Source organism: Equus asinus, chromosome 6, assembly GCF_041296235.1.
Source record: "Equus asinus isolate D_3611 breed Donkey chromosome 6, EquAss-T2T_v2, whole genome shotgun sequence".
NCBI classification, from domain to species: Eukaryota; Metazoa; Chordata; class Mammalia; order Perissodactyla; family Equidae; genus Equus; species Equus asinus.
In genome coordinates, this window is record NC_091795.1 from 79,294,204 (window position 1) to 79,315,252 (window position 21,049).

Here is a 21,049-nt window from a genome sequence, read left to right on the forward strand (position 1 = left end):
TGCTCAGGATATCTTCCCCAGCTCGTGCTGAATGGCTATGGATCCATCCTGAGGATGCCAGGATGGGCCCGGTTATCACATACACACCAGTGACAACCCATGAGAGCCAACCTGTGTCTTCTAGGTAAAATGTGCACAGTGATGCATAAGCCCAAAGAGCTCTCCCATCAGCCTAGGGAGGGGAGCCGGGAGGGGGTGGATTCACTGACACAGTCAGCAAACTTTAATGACTGCCTCCTGGGTCAGGATGGGCTGTGCAGACAGCACACACACGGAGGGAGGGTTGGCGGTGGAACCCAGTCGTTCCATAGGCCAGCCTTGGGCCTGGCTGGCTGGGTGGCTGAAACCATGCAGGTTGGTCAGGTTCATTCAGGCAGCGCATTTTCCAATGGAGGACTGCCTCATTTGGGAAATGTTGGGGTGTAAAACACACACATACACACACACACACACACACACAGAGGACGCTAGTTTTAGGGGAAAAAAAGCAAAGAGGGGGTTTAATCTTAAAACTTAAAGGAGGTCTCAGAGACAAAGGCTTTGGAATAAGGGTGTGTGCATTTATGATGTCTTACTTTCCCTGGAAAAACACTGTCTCGTGATTTGTGATTTTATTTCTCCCAACTAAGAAATATACTGAAGGAAACAAGGAGGGAGGAACCAGAAGTGGGAAATTCAAGGATCCAGGTTACTGCCAGCCAGTTCAAGTTGAGGTTCCAGTTGGGGCGCACAAAGCTGCTGTGTGAGCAAAATGCTGCCATGAAGACATTCCAAGTGGCTTCCAGGAAGCGGCCATATGTGCTGACACGCATGTGGACAGAGCAGTCTGGCTGGCCACCTCTCAACACTGGTGTTTCCTAGAGCTTTCCATTGGCAAATGCTGCCTCCTGGAACTGAGGGACAAAGGTTTTGAAATAAGCCCTGGTGGGAAAGAGGGGGAGAAAAAAAATTGTGGTTAGCACAAACAACTTGAAAAAAAGTGCAACTCAAGAGCTTTCAACCTAACTCAGAACAGTTGTTATTTATTGTTCATGCATCTTGGGTTGGATTTTCCTTCCCTGCTGATGCAAAGCCCTGTGGATTTTTCCAAGGATTTTTCACTACTGTGCTATCTTGCATGGATACTTAGAGGGCCTGTATGCAGACCTTCCTGCATGCCAGTTCTTATTAGACATCAGTACTCAGGTTCTGTCTGTCCTTCCCCAGGCCAAAGACTAGGGCTTGATCCAAACTACAAGCCAGAGAGTGACCAAGCCAACCACCCAGTTGTTTTCATGATCTGAAATATCAAGAGGTTGCACTTTTCACTCTCTTGGATCTTTGACTCCATACAGACTAAGAGGGTCTAATAAATAGAATTTCCAAGTGATCCATGGTTTCCATTAATTTCCAAACCTATGTGTAGTCTAGTCTACTGGGAAGAAGGCCAGGCTGGGTATCAAGAGAACCTTCCATGGTCAGTCACAGACTAGTGACAGGATCTGGAGCAGACCATGTGGCCTTTCTGGTGCCCAGATTTGAATCTGTAGAAGAGGGCTCCACATTCTACTTCAGGAGAGGGGCATGTGCTGTGCCTGCTCTTAGAGGAGGAGACAGACACATAAGTGATACCAACTGAGGTAGTAAGGGCATTTCTGAAGGTCCTATGAGGCACTGGTCTGGGGCAGCCAGTGAAGGCAGATGTGGGGTAGGCATTACGGGTGTTTAGGCAAAGGATGGAGCAGGAGCAGAGGCTTGGGGGCATGGGACAGCTTGCTGTGAGCTGGGAACTACAAGCTCCGCCAGAAGACAAAGGGTGAGGTAGAAAGTAGAGGGCGAGGGAGCTGGAGAGGTCGGGGTGGGCACCCCATGCCCCTGGTCACCCAGGCTTGCCTCCTAGTTCTTCCTCCCTCTCCCATATCCCATGAGATCAGAGTAGTCACACCTTACTTCTCCAGAAGTGGCTGACTCAGAACTGTGACATGAACTAGGAAAGGCCACCAAGAAGACCTGTCACCAACAGTACTGCAAAGGCCTCAAACAGCGATCCTTCAGTGTAGGGGCAAGTAGCCCCACACCACTCAACAGGGTCACACAAGCAGTTATCAATGACACCCTCCCCCAACACTAAGTCAAGTGAAACCCCTTTCACGTCCCACCATGTTGCTCTGGCTTTCTCAGTCCTAGCCTCCACAGCCTCTCTGCAGCACCTAAATGTTGGCTCCCCTCTCTGGAAGCTCTCTTCCTGTGTCTTACACATCACAGACCTCATTCTTCTCTCCTGCCCTCCCTGCCACTCCTTCCCCACTCCCAGAGGCACTCTCTCCTTGGGTCTCTTCCCATCCTGCTCTCCACTCCCCTCACACACAGTGTGGTTACTCTCAGGCTCAGATCATCTTTAGCAGAGAACCACCCAATCTGGGGCTCCAGTCCTCATTTCTCTCCCAAACTTCCAGTTCCACATTTCCAATCACCGGTGGGACATTCTGACCTGGATGTCTCTCTGAAATTCAACCAGTATGTTCCAAATGAAGTTTTCATCAATATTATGTATTTGAAAGTGCTCTGGCCCATTTGTACTTCTGTATCAGAACCCTCAGTTTCTACTTCTCCCTAAATCCCTGTGGTGATTTCATCCTGAAGGTTCTTCCTCTTCCTCTTCAATGTCCCTTTATCCGTCCTGACACTCCCTGGCTCCCAGGCTTGTTATTTTCAACAAACCACTGGAGGAGCCCATTTCTCCCCTGGACACAAGGCTTATTTCGCCTCCCTGCTGCAACTAGCTAAGGTTTCTTAGAGTGCGGGTCTGTCACAAACCCCAACCAAGATCACTCACGTTCCCTAGACTCGCAGAGAGGCACTCAATGATTTTTGCCATCTGCCTCCAATATGTAAAACATTTTTTTTGCTCTTTTCCTCCTTTATGTTTTTGGGATCATGCACCAATCCTCCATCTTTGAGAAGCTAAGAAAGCTAAGATCCTCTCCCAGCAAAACTGCAATTCAGTCTCCCCACTGCAACTGGGGGATGTCATAGTCCCCCTGAAGTGGTCCAGGATATGACCCTCACACCCCGCAATCTGGCCACTTGCTCTTCCTCACACATATCATTTTCCACCTCTGGGCTTTATTTATGGTCAGGCCAAATGCCCTTGCTCCCCTCCATCTTCCCTGGTCACCAGAAGTTTCTTTCCCTGCATGCAGATACTCTTTGTGCTTCTTCCAGGGCATGTGTCACATGTGCACGTGTCTTGCTGGCCAGGCTACACTGTGGGTCCTTGAAAGCAGGGAGTATATTCTCTTCTTGGTGACCCCAGAGCCTGCTCATAGAGAGCACTCCATGAGGCCTTTGTGGATGGAATTAAGGTAACTACTGATGGCTACTACTCTGTGAGAAGTTAAAGCATGTCCATTACACACTGTTTAAGAAGGTGAGAAAGAGTAACCCTAGAAAGCAGACAAATGTAATATTTAGGTACTGAAGAAGAAAACGCAGTCCATTCTCAAACTTCAAAGTATGCCAACAATTAATGAAAAAGAAAGATAAAACACCTTCCTCCATCTACATCCTGCTCAACACGGTCCTGAGCCAGCCAAACCGTCACCTTCTCTGAGACTCATGACCTCAAAGCCCTGGCCCACCCACTGCGCCATGCCACAGCCGTCCTTATGGAAGGGGGACTGCGTGAGGTGGAAAGAGCCCTGGGTCCAGAGCGAGGCTGGAGGAAGAGAGAAGCCTGCACTTTATTTCCCCATGGTGAGCAGGGGTGGGTCACCCACGCTGATATGACGCTCACACAGGACAACCTGTGGGAAGGGACACTGTCAACTGTCCGCCCCCACCCAACATGAGGGATGTTCATTCCTCACTTACGTTTCACCTGCTGCTATTTCCCCAGCAATACGTGTGTGTTCCCTGAGGAGAGCCTGGTGGCCCTTCTCCAGAGGGTCAGAGACTGACAGGCTGCTGCCAGCCTCCACCGCATTTGCTTCACTGCTTGAAGTACACTGTGGAGTGTGACCCACCCCAACACCACTGGGCAGGATGGTGCCCCTTCCCCAAGTTACAGGTGAGGACACTAGGGGAGAGGCTGTGGGCCCTGTGATAGGCACCTGAGGAGTGAACGTGCTGGCCACTGATGAAACTGGCCCTGGGCACTGGGGCAGGGTGCTCTCTCCCTCTCTCTCTGTCCTTAGGCCCAGAGTCACACTGTGTCCTAAAGCAAATCTTATCAGCTCAGCTTTTCCTTGGAAACTTCTGGGGGAAGGGGCTGCAACAGTACGAGTTCCTTAGACCAAAAGGTCTTGGCAAGAGCGAGCATGCTTCACAGCGAGCTCTCTCCTTCTTCAGAAAGTTCTGAAGTTTCCTGTTCTCTCCTGGGTTTTCCCTGCCAGGGCAAACTGCGTGACACCAAGGGGAAGCAGTGTGGAGAAGGGCTATTTAAAGGCCTGATGCCACCAGCTGTTGTCACTGAGTGCTCCACAGCTCAGAGCCTCATGGAGTCGGCTTAGAAGGGGGAGGAGGGCAAGGGGAAAGTGACAACTGGCTCCCCCCCATTTATAGATTTCAAGTGCTGTTTTAATTTATCTCACTTTTTATCAGAGAAAATGGAGAGCTGCCCAGAGTATAGCTTGCCAACAGCACTAGTTATCTGTAACCTTTTTAAAAACTCTGACCCACAGACCAAGTGTATGGTAAGCTTTAAAAGGGTAAGTGTGTTACACGGTGGGGGAGGGAAGGTCTCCCGTCTCCTTGTTAACTGGCCAAGAGGGCCCGCGGGGAGAGAGGCCCTGAGTCAGTCAAGCTCCTCATTCTGCTCGTGCTGGAAGGGAGTTTATTTTTAGACCAAATTAGAGCTAAATATGCCTCAGGACAACATGAGGTTCTGACCCTCTTCACTGATCCCAGTCCCTCTGCTCTGGGTTTTAAAAAATCACAACTCAGTCCAATTCCAGAGTCTCAAGTTAGGGGAATGAAACTTAAAGAACTGACCCCAGGCCGAGGCAGGGTAAGTTTTCCACGAATTCAGAGCAGGAGTGGCTCCGGGTCCAGGCCTCAGCTCACAGGCACGGCAGGGGGCCCAGCAGACAGACCCCTCAGACCAGGAGTCAGGGAACTGGGGTGCTCAGTGGGTCTACTTTTCTGGACGTTGGGTTCAGGGGTAAATCTCTTCCCTTCTCTGGGTGTCAGATCCCTCATTTACAAGGCAGGGAGCTGGGCCTGATGATCTTGAAGGCCCTGTAGCTGTGAGGACAGGTGGTGTAGTGTGGGCTCTGCAGCCAGCCGCACCCGGGCTCAAGGCCTGGCCCTGCTCCTTACTGGCTGTATTGCTTGGGCAAGTGACTCACTTCTTTAGCTTTAATTTCTCAACTAAAAAGGGGGAATAATGCTGCCTACCTTAAAGGGTGATCCCCATGAGGATTACATGAGATGGTCCAGCTAAGCACTTGGCCTGGCTCCTGGCATAGTAGATGATCAATAGATGTCAACCGTTACCATGGGGAGCAAGCTGGGTCTGAAGGGAGAGACTCTGAGTCTGTGGGAATAGCCAGAGCATGTGTGGCTGCAAAAGAGGGAACCCCTGTGTGGAAAGAGAGGTCCTAGGGTCCTTGCTCTCAGTTCATCCTTTCTCCTGTGGATTCTTGGATCACTTCTCACTTATCATATTAAACTGGCAGTTGGAGGCACAGAGATGACCAGTCTTGGGGTGGGACACCCAGCCAAAGTTGTTGGGATACTGTGCATCTCTTGAAACCAGTCCAGAGCTGCTAGTGGCATACGTGTGGTATCTAATGATGAGCTCAGCAGTGAGAGGCACACACATGCCTTGCTGTCTTCTGCCCAAGCCTGCTGGGTGTGATCCTGTGTGCAGCTCTGGTCAAAGGCTTGGTCAGGGAGGAGGTCAGCTGTGGGATCGAGAGGGATGTTTAAGAATCATGGGGCTCTGGCTCCCATGATGGGGGGTATTGAAGTTGGTCCAGTCCTCAAGCAGATGTTCTTCTGTCCAGGATAACATGTACCACAAAGGGGAGAAAATGGGGCAGGTGGAAAGAGCATTGAACCATGAGGTGGAAGACACAGATTCTAGTCCAGAGCCTGGCCATTTTGTCAACTGGAAGTGGGACTCAGTTTCCTCTCCTGTAACAGGAAGATTTATACTTGATGATCTCTTAGTGACACCCAGTTATGGTTCTGAGATATCCATGTGACCTTGACAAAGTCACTTAATCTCTTTGTGTCCTGATTCTTCCTCTGTTAAATTAGGACACTAGCCACACCCAGGGCCCAACACACCAGGGGCGGTGGTAGAGCCGTGAGGTGGTGGTGGGAGGTATTGTTATTACCTGGGATACTTTTTCACAAACGGGGCAGGGCTAGTGATGAACACTGCAGGGCTCCGAGCAGACATTTAGTGGCTCCACAGGCAGTTGATGGAAGCTGTTCCTCTCAGCCATCCCTCTGCCCTCACACAGAGGGGAGGGCCCGTAAGAAGTTGTCAGGGGAAACAACGCCTGAAAAATTAAGTAATCTATGTGTTCTGGGGAAGGGGCACTGAAGAGAGTTCTGACAGGGCACCATCAGGGAAATCCTCAGCAGCCTTGGGCTGAAGGCAGTTAGGAGCCTTTGCTCAACAAGGTCTCGTCAACAGGGTTTCTCCATTCTTGAATTATTTATTCAATGGATCTTTTCAAAAGGATAAAAATCCATGAAATCAATATCTGAAAATCTGAATCAATACAACTTTAAGAAAATGAAAATAAAAACAAAGATAATAAAACCCAAAGAGGTTGGGGACTCTGTGGAAAGGGAAGGAACCACATAAAGCAGGTTAAGCTTTGCACAGCTGGCGCTCCTAACACTCTCGAGTGTGGCAGGAGTCATGCTCCCATTTTGCAGGTGAGAAAACAGAAGCTTAGTAAGTTTAGTCAAGACACCTGCCCAATGTTACCCTAATCCCAGTGCCACTGGAGCACATCTCCCCACTGGAGCACATCTCCCCACTAGCACACATCTTCCCACGGGAGCACATCTCCCCACTGGAGCACATCTCCCCACTAGCACACATCTTCCCACGGGAGCACGTCTCCCACTGGAGCACATTGTTCCATGGAAGCACATCATCCCACTGAGCACATCTTCCTACTGGAGCACATTGTTCCACTGAGCACGTCTCCCACTGGAGCACGTTTTCCCACTGGAGCTCATCTTCCCACTGCCGCATGACCACACAGAGGAGACCCTATGGTCTTGCTGCCTTTAGCCTTGTCTCCTTGGGGCCTTTTATCTTGTAAGAGCCTAAATAATTGCCCTCTTCCAAAACAGGACTCAGTAATCTCTTTCTGGAATTTCAAGATGCTTTTCTTTGGGTAATCATAAGATGAGCCTTATGATGTTTGCTGGAGTTAGGCCAATCTAGTGGTGGGGTGGGATGGGGTGGGAGAAGTGGTTCAGGGACATGACTCTCATTGTCAGGAAATCAAGGACATATAAATCAAGTCAGAATTCATTTTTGCAAATAGAGGCAAGTTCCCAAACATCTAAGGCTCATTTCTTTTTCCAGTTTTCTTCTGCAGCTGTGACTTCAACTGGCACATGTTTTCAATCAGTCATATGAAAACCGATTGTGGTCTGAAAATCAAAGCAGCCCTGTAAATAGTGAAAGACCAGTCTCGCTAATCATTCCTCGTGGTCTTGCCTTGTCCTCATTGTCCTGAATGGCCACTGTAAATACTGACTCATTTGGTGTTACTCTCCTTGTGTCAAAAGGTCATCCTGATAATAGGATCTCTATAAAGAGACCCAGTTCTGCTTCAGTGCCCTTCACCCCAAACCTTCCAAAGGCCCCCGTGAAGACGGTGCATCCAACTCTGGGTGACTTGGTGAGCAAGTGACTGGCATGATGGAGCTTATTTTGTAGCTGTGACCTGGGCGAGGTCAGCATGGCTCTCTAGTGTGGTCTTTAGCAACAAACAAGAGGTTGTGACTGGTTCACGTACACAGCCTCCCTAAACGCGCCAACACTTGAGCAGGCCTGGTTTATTTTTAGGGGGTCTAAACTTGCAAAACAAGAAAATTAACACACTTGAGTGACACAAAGGCTTGTTATTACACTGAGAGCACAGTATCACACGCTCACAGCATCAGGCAGAGGCCCTGCCCTCAGCTAGAATCACTCTCCCCTCTGCTGGATTCCAGGGCACATGGGCCTCCAACCTCAGGTCCCGCCCTGGTCTTCCTTGAGTTTGATGTTGAGACGGGGTCAAGACTGTCTCCTTTGCAGCTCGGGCTCCTCGCCTGTGAGACGGCCGAGACCGTAGTTTCAGTGTGTGTTGAATTAAATCAACTGCTGTTTTAGGAGGACTTCAACAACCAACCAACTGGGATCCATTTCTAGACATCAAAGTATTGGGATGAAATCTGGCTCCTACTAAATCATAGGGTATTTTTAAACGCTTACTAAAACGATCAAAATTACCTAGTGGTTCTCTCCTTCTGAGGCCCTCTGAGGAAGCCCTCTGGAGCCTGGCCAGGTCCTCTGGGCTAAAGCCGCTTGCAGCTGGCTTCTGCAAATGCAGAGGCCAGACCTTGCTCCCTGGGGGCAGGCATCCCTGTTCCCTTGGCATCCCCTGGTGCAGTGTATGAGAAGGTGGAGGAGGACAGAAGATGCCAGCTGGCCAAATGAGAGGGAGGGACAGGATAGACCTCATGGGCTCCTGAGCTTCCCCCAGCCACAGAGCTGCCTCCTTCCTCTGGGCTCCATCTCTGCATGCATCTATCTATCATATTTCAGCCATTCTCCCCCATCCTACTATACGCTCCTTGACGGCAAGACCCACAGGTCACATTCATCCACTTCTGCATCCTAGCTTCTAGCATAGTGCCCAACACACAGCAGCCCAATATTTCTCAAACAAATGTAAACATTCGGCTTATTTAAAGATGTAATTTAGCATTATAAAATTTTGTAACAGAAAGAAACCTCAGAGGTCACATAGTCAAATCATTACAGGGAAGGGAAAACTGAGGGCCAGAGAAGTTGAGGGTCCCCCTAACACGGCACATAATTATAGCTGTTAGCACAGGTCTTCTCTGTAAGCCCCTTGGGGGCAGAATTTGGGGATGGTTCATCCTTAGTGCCCCATGGGGCTCACTTTCCTTAAGGCCTCACAGCAGGTGAAGGTCAATTTGGTATATGAATGAATGAAGGAATGAATGCCCCAACGGGCTGACTTAAGGCCCCAGAGCTAGTAGGCAGAGTCTGAACCAGTCCTCCCTATCTCTACTCTCAGGCTGATGCTATTTTCACCATGAACCTACCTGATGAGAGGCTGGGGGGAGGGGTTGGCAGTGTGACCACTGAGAAAGGATGGGGGTACGCCTAGCTAGGTTGAGGCCAGATAGTGAGCATAGGGCGCTAAGCACTGCGGTGCTGCCTGGGGCCTGGGATGCCAGAGCAGAGCTGTAGCCCTGTGGTCATCTTGTCTCCCTGTCTGCACCTGCCTGGTGTGCCTCAGATGGCAAGTGCCTCTGCAGCAGGCACTTCAAGTCCTCTGCTAACTTTGCTTAGGGCTGCATGAGCAGGACCTCAGCACTGGCTGCTGCTGACGGCCATGCGGGGATCTCTCCACAGGCCCGGCCAGAGGGAGGGCTCTGGGGAGAAGCTGGTCGCCTGTCTGATGGCCGTGAGTCACTGCCAAGGTCACAGATTACCCTCCCCTTCTTAGTTAGCAAAAGGGGAAAAACCAAAGGACAGACCTTAAAGAGGAAATGCTTAGGGTCCCAGCCGAGCAGACCATGCAGAGTGTGGGTCCTGGCCAGTGTGGGGTCCAGGCCCCAAGTCTCAGCCCAGCGGGGATTGTGCTTCAAGGCTTCTGCTCAGCATTGCCAGGCATCAGCCTCCACAGGAAGGTGACAGACCTCCAAAGGACTGGGAGAACACTTAGAGATCAACTCTTTGGGGCCTAAAACCGTCTTCTCCTCCCAGAGAAGATCTCTGGGGCTTTTCAGTGTTGTTTGCCTCGTTGTCAATCTGGTTTCTCCCACTAGACTCTCAGGAGCTAGAGGCTGCAGCTCATGTCCCCACAGCTGCTCAGGTCCCAGCCTGCTCCTTTTGGGCACACCCTTTGGTCACTCCAGCACTGTGGTTGTCTGCCCTCCTCACTGGGTGTTCAGATATCCCTTGAAGATCTAGGGGAGGGGCAGCAAGGATGGCCATGACCCCTCTCCTTTTCAATCTAATCCCCCACCTGGCAGCTGAGATAATCTCCCCAGATGCCTGGCTCTCTGGGCTTACAGACGGAGAAGTAGCAATTCCAAAAGAAGAAACTGTTCAATGGGAGAGGGTGCCCAAGGCCTACCCTCCCTTCTGGGGTGCAGTGGGCTTAACAGGAACTTCAGGCGAGCTATGCTGGGCTGGAGTATGGGAAAGTTCCACGGCAGGCTGGCAGGAGGCAGAACTTTTGGCAGGTGGAGGGCCTTCTGGGTCCTCTCAATCATGCTGAAGGGCGCTGCGAGGGTGCAGAGGAGCACAGGAGGAGGAGCTCACCTGCCTCCTTGGCTCACTCCATTCCGCAAGAGCCCAGGGCCCTGCACCTGCTGGTGACAGGTAGCTCTGTGGCCTTGTGTGCCAGTTACAGAGAGGGAGGGCAGGAAGGAAGGACTGGAAGGAAAGGAGGGACATACACACAACATGGATAAACGATACTCGCACCAAACAGGCTGGTTCAAGCGATGGGTGTAACCCATTAGAGGGTTGTGAAATCAATTTAGTGGGTCCTGATCATCATTAAAATAAAATGAAATAAAATCAGAGTGCATCATATGTGGCAAGGAGAAATATTTCTTCTTGAAAGTTTGTTTCAATTATATATGCTGGATTAGGATATAAAATAAATGTCTTATGTGGATTGTGGTTAAAATAGTCTGGAAGCCAGGAATATAAAGGAAGGGATGTGCCTACTACATGCTAGATGACATACTATTTGCTTTCATCTATATTATTTGAATTTACTCCTTCTAATAGGTATCAGGTAGCTATTATAATCTCTATTTTTGCCAGTGAGAAATCTATAATTCAAAGATGCAAAGTAACTTTTCTAAGATCACACAGCTAATAGGTGGCAATGCTATCTTTGAACCAAGAGCTACTTGACTCCAAAGTGCACATTCTTTCCACACCGCCATGATTTCCAGTGGAAAGAGTGCTGGCGACCGTGTGGGGAGGCCAGGGCTCCCCTCTGGGTCTGCTGTATGACACTGAGTCACTCCTCGGCTGCCTTCTCTACACCATGAGGGACTGAGATAGATGATTTCTAACTGTCTTCGATTTGGTGATCCTCCCCCTCCCAAACATCATTATAGCTATACTGTAGTCTCCTCCATTAAAACTGGAATTGCCAATAGCCCATAATGTATTTCAAGAGCTACTTGTTGCCAACTCCCATTACACTTACATTTGTTCTTACAACGCCCCCCCAAATGATCCTCCCTGTGTGTCCAGAGGTGTTGACTGGTATCTTTAACCCTCATCTAGGGACCTGCATTGAGTGGCTTTTCAGTAGAATTATGACTGTGATAACAAGGGGCAAAAGGGATGAACTTGACTTGCCTCTCGCTTGCCCATATGGTTCCTGGAAGTACTACTGCACCATAAAGAAGAATGAGGCCTACTCTGAGTGTCTGGGAGAAGGAAAGGAAAGCACAAGAAAGGCATTTGCAATCCACCTAAGTGTACATGGAAGGCACCATAAATGCTCTCTAAATAATGGGCCCCAGAAGAGCAAAGGGTACCCCAGAAGGTTCCTTTAACATTAAAGTCATTTGGCATCTTAAAACTCTCCAGGTTGTTGAGAAGTACTAAGTTTGTAAAGTGCTATAAAACGGGAGGTATTATTACCCCAGTACAATCAAGCTGTGGACTAGGAATGGGGAGGCTTCAGCTGTGATCCTGGCTTGCTTCTCACTTGCTACGTGACCTTAGATGAGCACTTCACCTCTCTGTGTCCCAGATGCCTCATCTGTAAAGTGAAGGGATGGCTTCTAAGTTCACTTCCAGGTCTAATATACTATTATCCATTATTATTATTATTGCTTTGGTATCAGGCCAACCACTTTAGCCAGAGACAGTTTAAGTGGAAGCAGTAATTAATAAACGACCTCTCCCTGTGCTTTGCTAGAGGGGTTCCCTCAAGAGCTTTAATAAGCACAGTCAGAGGCAATGCATATGTCTGAGGTTTCTATATTATTTCCCTTTTGTCTCCAGATGTGACTTAGGACCCCAAGAATGGATGACCAGCATCCATCCTGGCCATCTTCCTTCCATCCTTCAGATCAACAGACAACCAAACATTCACTCATTCATGGCTCGCTCCTATGCTAGTAAAGGGCTGGTTCCTGTGAGGATCAAGGAATGAACATGAGCAGGGCCTTGGCCCTAGGGGAACACACAGACATGACTCCTAGAGCAGAAAGCTGCATGCTAACCCTGGATGGGAGCTGGGTGGCTTCACTTTCACAGTTATGGGCCACGCCATCCTTGGCCTACTCCTTCTTACTGCTATTGCTCTGGAACAACCAAAGCAAACTTTCTGCCTGGAGTTTGCTTGCTTTTCTGCTCAGAGCTACGCCAGGGCATTATCCAGCAGGCCAGACGTCTAGCACCTTTAATGACTATAATAATAATAATAATTTGCATTTATACAGGTCTTTCATTGGGGGATCTTAAAGTGTATCACAAACAATAATTAATTCTTCTTTGCAACTCTGGGAGCCAGCTAAGTAGGAGCCCATTTGCTCTGCAGGTAAAGGGTACTTTCCTGAACCATGCAACATGCTGGGGGTCTCCATACCTTCTCAAACGTACCCACCCTCAAGGCCTGGCATAAGCATCAGGCCCTCCACAGAGCCTGCTGCCGCCAACCCCAGCCCACAGCCATCTGTCCTACCCACAGCCATTTGTCCTGCCTCTGAAGCTCCATCGCACGAGCTGTTGAGCCAGTCATTTGGTTCTAATCAGAGAAACTCACAGTTGGAAGAGATCTCAGGATCCTGTCCAAGGCAGGACTTGCTCTTAACAGCACTTCTGAGGGGTGATGCTCCAGCCCCTGCCTGAACACCTTTCGTGAGCGAGAGCTCATGACATAAAGGCATTTTTAACAGTTATAATGTTCTTCCTTCTCCTGAACTGAAATCTATCCCCTGGGAAACCCACTCATGGGTCCTACTTTTGCCTCCTAGAACAAAACAATCCTACATAAGTTGTCTGGGGCTGCTGGTTGATGTTTCCTGTATATACATGGTCTACTTCTGTGGTCATCCTTGGGCAGAGCTTGGTGGCTCATGCTTGCTGAGGTTCAGTGGCCTTACGAACTGAAGGATGGCCTTACAAACTGAGGCCTCCACCATGCACTCTGGGCCCCAAGGCCAGGCTGCATTCCTGAGCGCTGTGGGCAAGAGTTCCTCGAGTGTTGCTGGCTTGGGAGCCCTGGGTCTGCCCAGCTTTAAATGTAGCTCTTTAGATTTTTTTCTACCTCTGGTGAAGACCCTAGAGACTTCTGTGTTCATTTTTGGGGGCTCTACCTCTATGACACAGAAATACTCTAGTTTTCTGTTGAATGAAGGACTGACTGACTGGATGAATGAATATCCTTCTTTCCTAAATCTATTCTTAAGCTTAGGCAATAACTGTCAATTGCAGGGACTGTTTTTGGAGACCAAGGTGGACAATAACCTCTTTAGTTCTTTCTTTCTTTTTTCACCCTTCTTTATCAGAATAAATACTTGGTGCTAAATTTGAGAGAAGGATGCATCAAGTACTGAGCTGGGAAGTGTCATAAGGACAAGAGCTCCATGATCATCCTCCTCTCCAAGGAGTTAGAGACAAGGGAGGCTTCAGGACTGGGGCGGGGGCAGAGGAGCAAATGGGATCCTTTGCTAAGTTTATCTCAAAAAGCTATATCCAGGGCCGGCCCAGTGGCGCAGTGGTTAAGTGCGCACGTTCCGCTTTGGCAGCCCCGGGTTCGCCAGTTTGGATCCCAGGTGCGGACATGGCACCGCTTGTCAAGCCATGCTGTGGCAGGCGTCCCACATATAAAGTGGAGGAGGATGGGCATGGATGTTAGCTCAGGGCCAGTCTTCCTCGGAGAAAAGAGGAGGATTGGCAGTAGTTAGCTCAGGGCTAATCTTCCTCAAAAAAAAAAGCGCTAGATCTTCTGGGGAAACCGACAACTCCCTTGAATGATTACTGGGTCCTTGCTGGTAGCTTTGTGCCTGAAAAGACACTCACCCTCCCTCTGCCAAGAGTATATTGTTTGGGTGAGATTTTCCTCACAGTGGCCTACCATGGAAGGAATTTCGAGCATGCATCAAGGGCTGTTGTTTTCCTGAAACCTGTGCCCTGGTGAACATGAGGTCTGGCTTGTGGTGACAGAGCCTCATTCTGCTTTGATTTCACAGGAGTCCCGCTTTCTGCCTTAGAATCAGAGGTGAACATTTTTGGCTTGGATTTGGCCTCCTTCACTGAATTGGGGGATATTTGGGAGAAGAAAACTGGGTCAGAGAGGGAACCTGCCAGTGTCCCTCTGCGGCAAGAACACTCTGCAACCATTCCTATCTGATTTGGAGGGAAGAACATGGATTTCGAAATCAGAGAGAACTGAATTCAAATACAGGTCTGTCACTTAGTACCTGTGTGTTTTGGGGAAGGTAATTAACCTCTCTGAGTCTCTGTGTACTTCTCTCCGATGGGCCCATAGGACTCGTGCAGTTGCTGTGAGGCAACAGTGCCAGACGCACCAGGAGAACTCACACCCTGTTAGGTTCCTCTCCTCCTTCCCTCCCCTCTCACGAGATAGCACATAAACACCCTCGGAGAAGCTCCTGTTTAATTCAACAAACATTTATTGAATAGCTCCTGTTTACAAGGGGGCCTGGGACACCTGGGACTACTGCCTAATAGTGCCTGCACTAGCAGGCATTCAGAAGTTGTTGAGTAAGCAAATGAACTAACTTCGTACTTGGTATTTTACAGTTTATAATACACTTTTAAAACAACCACATTTTAATCCAAGCAACAATCACGTGTATGAAATAGATACCATTACTGTATTCCCACTAGATATATGAAGAAATGGGCTTGGAGAGAGTAGGTAATTTACCCAAGGTCAGGCACGTGGTAAAGGCAGAGTGGGGTCTGGATACCAGCCAGTGCTCTGCAACAGCCCACTGTCAGCCCTGAAGGGCCTCCTGTGCCTTCTGTGGCCACAGGCTTAGAGAAGGAAGGGCAAGCCTTTGGGCACCCACATCCCACTTGAAGGGCTCTGGCACCCTTGTCCCACTCGAAGGGTCCTGGGCACCCACATCCCACTAGAAGGTCTCTGGCACCCATGTCCCACTCGAAGGGCCCTGCTGAACTCTGCTCCCAGCCCCATGTCTGGCCATAGCCTCTGCAGCTAAAAGTGAGGGGCATCACCAGAAGCCTGGTGATTTGGAGTAGTAAGTTTTTTATCTATTTATTTATTTTTATTTATTTATTTTTGAGGAAGATTAGCCCTGAGCTAACATCTGCTGCCAATCGTCCTCTTTTTGCTGAGGAAGACTGGCCCTGAGTTAACATCCATGCCCATCTTCCTCCACTTTATATGTGGGACGCCTACCACAGCATGGCTTGACAAGCGGTGCCATGTCTGTACCCGGGATCTGAACCGGCGAACCCCGGGATGCCAAAGCAGAATGTGCGCACTTAACCACTGTGTCACCGGGCGGGCCCCTGGAGTAGTAAGTTTTTAAAATTGGAAACATTTGCAGACTGGGAGATTTCCCTCTCTCAGGCTTGGGCCCCTGGTCCCATGCTAGAGTATGGGGCAATTCCCCAGTGTGGACTTCACAGGGTTACCCTCACCCTTCCCCACAGGGTGCAGCCCTGAGGCCCACATCCCACTCTATCCCCCCTAGCACGTCTTTCTAGGGCATAGAGAGAAGTGCTCTTGTCCACAAGGACACTAACCGTTCCCTAGCACAGTGCTCTGAACATTTTAGGGGCTCCAAACAGTGACAAACTACATTCCCTCTTGTTCCCAGTAGTCTTTCAGAACAAAGAAAAGAGAGAGGAAGCAGATATTGAGTCCTCAGCTACTGTGGGCTCCTAGCCTCTCTTTCTTCCTAATCCTCTAGCCTCTGATCTACTGGGAACCGCTGATAAATGCAGAATGAAAACCGTGGGTTAAGAATCTTTCAAAATTTGCCCACATGGCTGGCCCAAATACAATCTCCAACGTGAGCTGAGAGGTGGAAATCAGATCTGACCGCAAAGCCGTCTCACCCATGCAGAGTTCATAACAGCCTTCTCAAAACCACTCTGACAACACACCCCGCAGAGGGGGGTGTCCTGGTGGAATGTCGTCACTGCACACACTGGGTAACGCGTAACCCAATGCCTCGGGAGTGAGGTCAGTTTCTACCACCATGAGCTTGTCTATTCTGGACCTCTTAACACATTTCTTTGTACTGTAGCATATTACCTTTGAGATATAACTGTGTGGAAAATCATGTGCATTCCTTAAGCTGAGCCAGTTTTAGGTCAGTAGTTGGCAAAGAAGAGCCAAGATGTGGGCTTTCCAAAATAAGCACCTAAACTAGATCAGGGCCTCTGGTGCCTGCTGGGAGAGGACCAAGTCTCTGTGCTTGTAGCCATGGGGCACCCATCTTTCAGTCCTGAGACTCTGAGCCACCCTTGAACTGCAGTGCTGCTGGTGGAGACAGGTATCAATGGGCATGCCAGGTCCAGCCCAGGCTGCTGTGGTCTCAAAAAACAAGGCCACACAGAGTTAACCTGTTGTTGGCCAGCAAGGCCCCTGTGAGCAGACTCCACAGACTTCTAAGATACCAGGTATGAGGAGTGGCTGCTGCATTTGGGGGCGCAGCTCGTGCCCTGCACACAGGCTTCTGGCCAAGGGAATAAGCGGGGGCTGAACTCTAGCCCCTGCTCCACTTGCTAAGCTGTGTGCTCTCCCAGGGTTATGTGCCCAGAGAAACAGATTTTTCTTTCCAAAGCTCCTTAGTTGAACTCTGCACCAACCCAACGGGGACAGTTTTCTCTAGTTTGCACAAAAGTTCTTTAAAGGCCAGTGTGGCCCTGATAAGAGGTCCCTTCACTTCTGTGCTTTGGCTTCTCTATTATGCATCTGGAAGGAACATGGGTATGGGCTGTACATCACTGGATGCAAAGTGTATAAATTAGAATGTTGTTTGTACTGGCATTGGGGGAAAAAGATTAGTTTTTGGTGCTGGCCCGGTGGCACAGTGGTTAAGTTTGCGTGGTCTGCTTCAGCAGCTTGGGGTTTGCAGGTTTTGATTCTGGGCACAGACCCATACACCACTCATCAAGCCATCCTGTGGTGGCATCCCCCATACAAAATAGAGGAAGATGGGAACAACTGTTAGCCCAGTGACAATCTTCCTCAAGCAAAAAGTGGAAGATTGGCAACAGATGTTAGCTCAGGGCCAATCTTCCTCACCAAAGGAAAAAAAAAAAGGATTAGTTTTTTTCCCAGTCTCTGCATTTTTTAAGGCATCTTCAGGACCCATTACTGCTTTTCTCACCACAGCCACCAATCTACCCCATCACTTTGAGTTATTACTAGCCCATTCCACTGCTCAGACTTGGAGACCAAGGCAAACACAGACAGACCAGGGGTGGGGTGGGTTTGGGCAGCCGCACAGGTTCTCAAGGTAGCATTTGGCTCCCTTTCCTGCCATGGTTATCAAGCAGATGAATCAGCATTCTCTTCCATGTAGGTACAAAAGGGTGTCGCATTTTGAACAAGCCACTGAATGCAGTCAGACCTACACAGCTGGGGTGTCTTTTTTTCCAAAACTGGTAGACAGCATGGATGCCAGAGCCATCAGACCAATAAACAAACACAGACATACAGCAAAATAAGCCCCTACCCTTTGTAGATTTCAACAATCTCAAAGCCTGCTTTGTATTGTCACTACTACAGGGAAGACAGAGGCCCCGTTCTAATTAGCCCCTTATTAGTTACTACAGGAGCTCTTGCTGTAAAACAACTGCCACAAGTTCAAAAGTCATAGAAAGTTGGATTTGAAAATTCTAAAGATCATCTAGTCCAGGGATCAGCAAACTTTTTCTGTAAAGGGCCAGAAAGTATTTCCAGCTTTGCAGGCCATATACTCTGTCTCTACTCATATACTCATATATTCTACTCATATACTCAGCTCTGCCCTTGTAGTGAAAGCAGCCCCAGGCGATATGTAAATGAATGGGCGTGGCTGTGTTCCAATAAAACTTTATTTATAAAAACAGGCAGCTGGCTAGGTTTGCCTTCAGGCTATTGTTTGCTAATTCTTTATCTAGTCCAACCCCTCTATTTGCAGAGGAGCAGTGCAGTGACTCCTTCACCATCACAGGACTCACCCAAGACCATACAAGAACAAGACCTGCATGGCTTGGTGAGAATAAAAGAGATAACTGCTGCAGGCCTTAGAGACACCAGTTTGGAAAGCCAAACTAGCCACTGGGATAACTGGAGACTTTGACTTATGTGGTTAATTTCACCAGTGAGAACCAAAATGCCAGTGGAAATCACAGGTTAAAATCTAACAGGAGGGGGCCGGCCCCAAGGCCGAGTGGTTAAGTTCGCAAGCTCTGCTTCAGTGGCCCACGGTTTCGCTGGTTCAGATCCTGGGTGCAGACATGGCACTGCTCATTAGGCCACGGTGAGGTGGTGTCCCACATGCCACAACTAGAAGGACCCACAACTAAAAAATATACAACTATGTACTAGGGGGATTTGGGGGAGAAAAAGCAGAAAAAAAAAAAAAGATTGGCAACAGTTGTTAGCTCAGGTGCCAAGCTTTAAAAAAAAAATCTAATAGGATCAGGAAAGACAACCCACATATCAAGCTCAGCTTGCAGAGATGTAACTATCGCTTAGATCCTCATAAGTATATGTTGCGAACATTCATTCACCAGTTGTTTAAGGCTGTCTTAAAATGTCTCTGGTGAAGGGCTGGGAAAAAAGGGAAACAAAGACCTGGAGAGCCACTGGCACTTGTCTGTGAACAATACGAGAAGAAAACAGCAAATTCATTTTTTCCAGTCAGCAGCTAGTCCAACATCTAACAGTGCATAAATGGTCAGAGAGGACAAACCCTCTCGTCCAGGGCTAAGAACAGGTTGTTTTGGCTGTCAAGCATTTTCAAAACAAGTTTTCTTGGTCTCATGACAGGTTGTGGCAAGAACAAGAAAATAAAAAGAGTGGAAGATCCCATGATCGCTGCTCCGGGCTTCCACGTGGGCTGGCTCTGCCTGCACGGTCAGGTTTGCTTTCAGAGTGTGCAGATAAAGCTGGTCTTAGGGCTAATACCACCTCGCCAGTGATACTATTTAATAAAGTGATTCCTCTAAGAACTCTCTGGCAGCCGGATAATCATCCCAGTCTGGGAGAATAGGTCAAAGTCACTCTTAAGCCCAAGGGTGCTGTTTTGCTCAAACCTACGCCCTGCTTTGTTTTAATTTTCACCTCATATTACGTGGACAAATTATTCCTCTGAAACTGAGGTTAAAAGCCATCTGCTCTGAAGTGGATTTTTCCATCTCAACCACAGAACACTTGGTCAGGGTGGGGCAAAGAGATCAGCAAGGAGGCACTGATGGGGAGGGCCACGATCAAGCTGGTCTTAGAAAGTGCCGTGAACTCCCCACCAGTAGTGATCTCGCTCTTAGGGGCTCAACAAACTCTGCCTGAAGGAGATGAAGAGTCAAGCATACAGCTGAGTGTGGCAGCGCCAGAGGACAACGCGGCCAAGGGGAGATCTAGACTACTGTTCTCAAGCAATCCAGAGAAAATGTTCAGAAATCAACCCAACAAGCGTGCTTGGAATTCTCAGATCCCCGAAATTATTACTGAATAACCCAAGGCAGCAGACCCAGACTTAAGTTCAGACTCCAGCTCTGAATAGCTGTGTGACCCGGGGCCAAGCACTTCTCTTCTCTGGGTCTTCTTTGTTTCTCTTCCAAAGTGAGGCAGTTGGATTGTCCTTCCAGGTCCAACACTGTGATCCTCGGACTCACCAGAGGAGGGGGCATTTCGTCAGTTACCACCACGCCTGCTAAGGCATCTCAAGTCACTCACACCACAAGAGACAGCTAAAGTGCCCACTTTTAGCGATGTTCCTAGAAGAAACTCTGTGAAAGAGGGCTTGCTCTTATTCCATGAGATAAGTTATCAGACCACCAAGGCTGTCTTCATTCTACCAATTGTCTGGGGGAATGTTCTGGAGAAAGAGGGCCAAGGATATATGAGGACTGGTACAAGACATCCTTCCCCACTTTAGCCCTACTCCCACTCCCAAACACACATGGTGGGACCCATCAGTATTTAATGTCTCTCCCCAGGAATGATGTGAAGGCACTGATAAAGTCTGCTGCATGGAGCCTTTATCATCCAAGGGAGAAGACTAGAAGGCTGGTGAGTCCTTCTTCCCTAAATAGGCAGGCAGACTGTTCTGCCTAGTTCTTGAGCTGTCCCTCCATAGAGGATGCCCACATAAACTTAAATTTCAGATAAACAACAAATAACATTTTAGTATAAGTATGTCCTAAATAGTGCACGGAATATACGTTTACTAAATTATTTGTTGTTTATCTGAAATTCAAATTTAACTGGGTATCCTGTAAATTGTTTTTGCTGAGGAAGATTAGCCCTGAGCTAACATCTGTTGCCAATCTTCCTCTTTTCTTCGCTTGAGGAAGATTAGCCCTGAACTAACAACTGTGCCAATCTTCCTCCACTTGATATGTGGGTCACTGTCACAGCATGGCAAGTGGTGTAGGTCAACGCCTGGGATCCAAACCTGTGAACCTGGGTTGCTGAAGCAGAATGTGCCAAACTCAACCACTATGCCACAGGGCCAGGCTTGGTATCCTGTATTTTTAATTGCTAAAAGTGACAACTTTAACTCTGGAGAACAAGCATGGGTCTCTGAAAGCCCTGGGCATTGAGGTGGTAAAGAGGGGATGAAAGGGCCCAAGACAATGTTCCTTTACAGT

General features: G+C 48.8%; 1 protein-coding gene across 5 annotated transcripts in view; it reads right to left on the reverse strand.

The window, feature by feature from the left end:
- Window positions 1-596: 596 nt before the first annotated feature.
- BABAM2 (BRISC and BRCA1 A complex member 2) overlaps window positions 597-21,049 on the reverse strand; it is a 516,257-nt gene continuing 495,804 nt past the window's right edge. For all 5 annotated transcript variants that reach the window (XR_011504120.1, XM_070512370.1, XM_044772149.2 and 2 more), the window contains one exon: window positions 597-921. Coding sequence is in view for 4 of the 5 variants with exons in the window: in XM_070512370.1 (XP_070368471.1) it covers window positions 858-921 (64 nt within the window). In the remaining variant the exon portion in view is untranslated. The remainder of the gene's footprint in view (window positions 922-21,049) is intronic.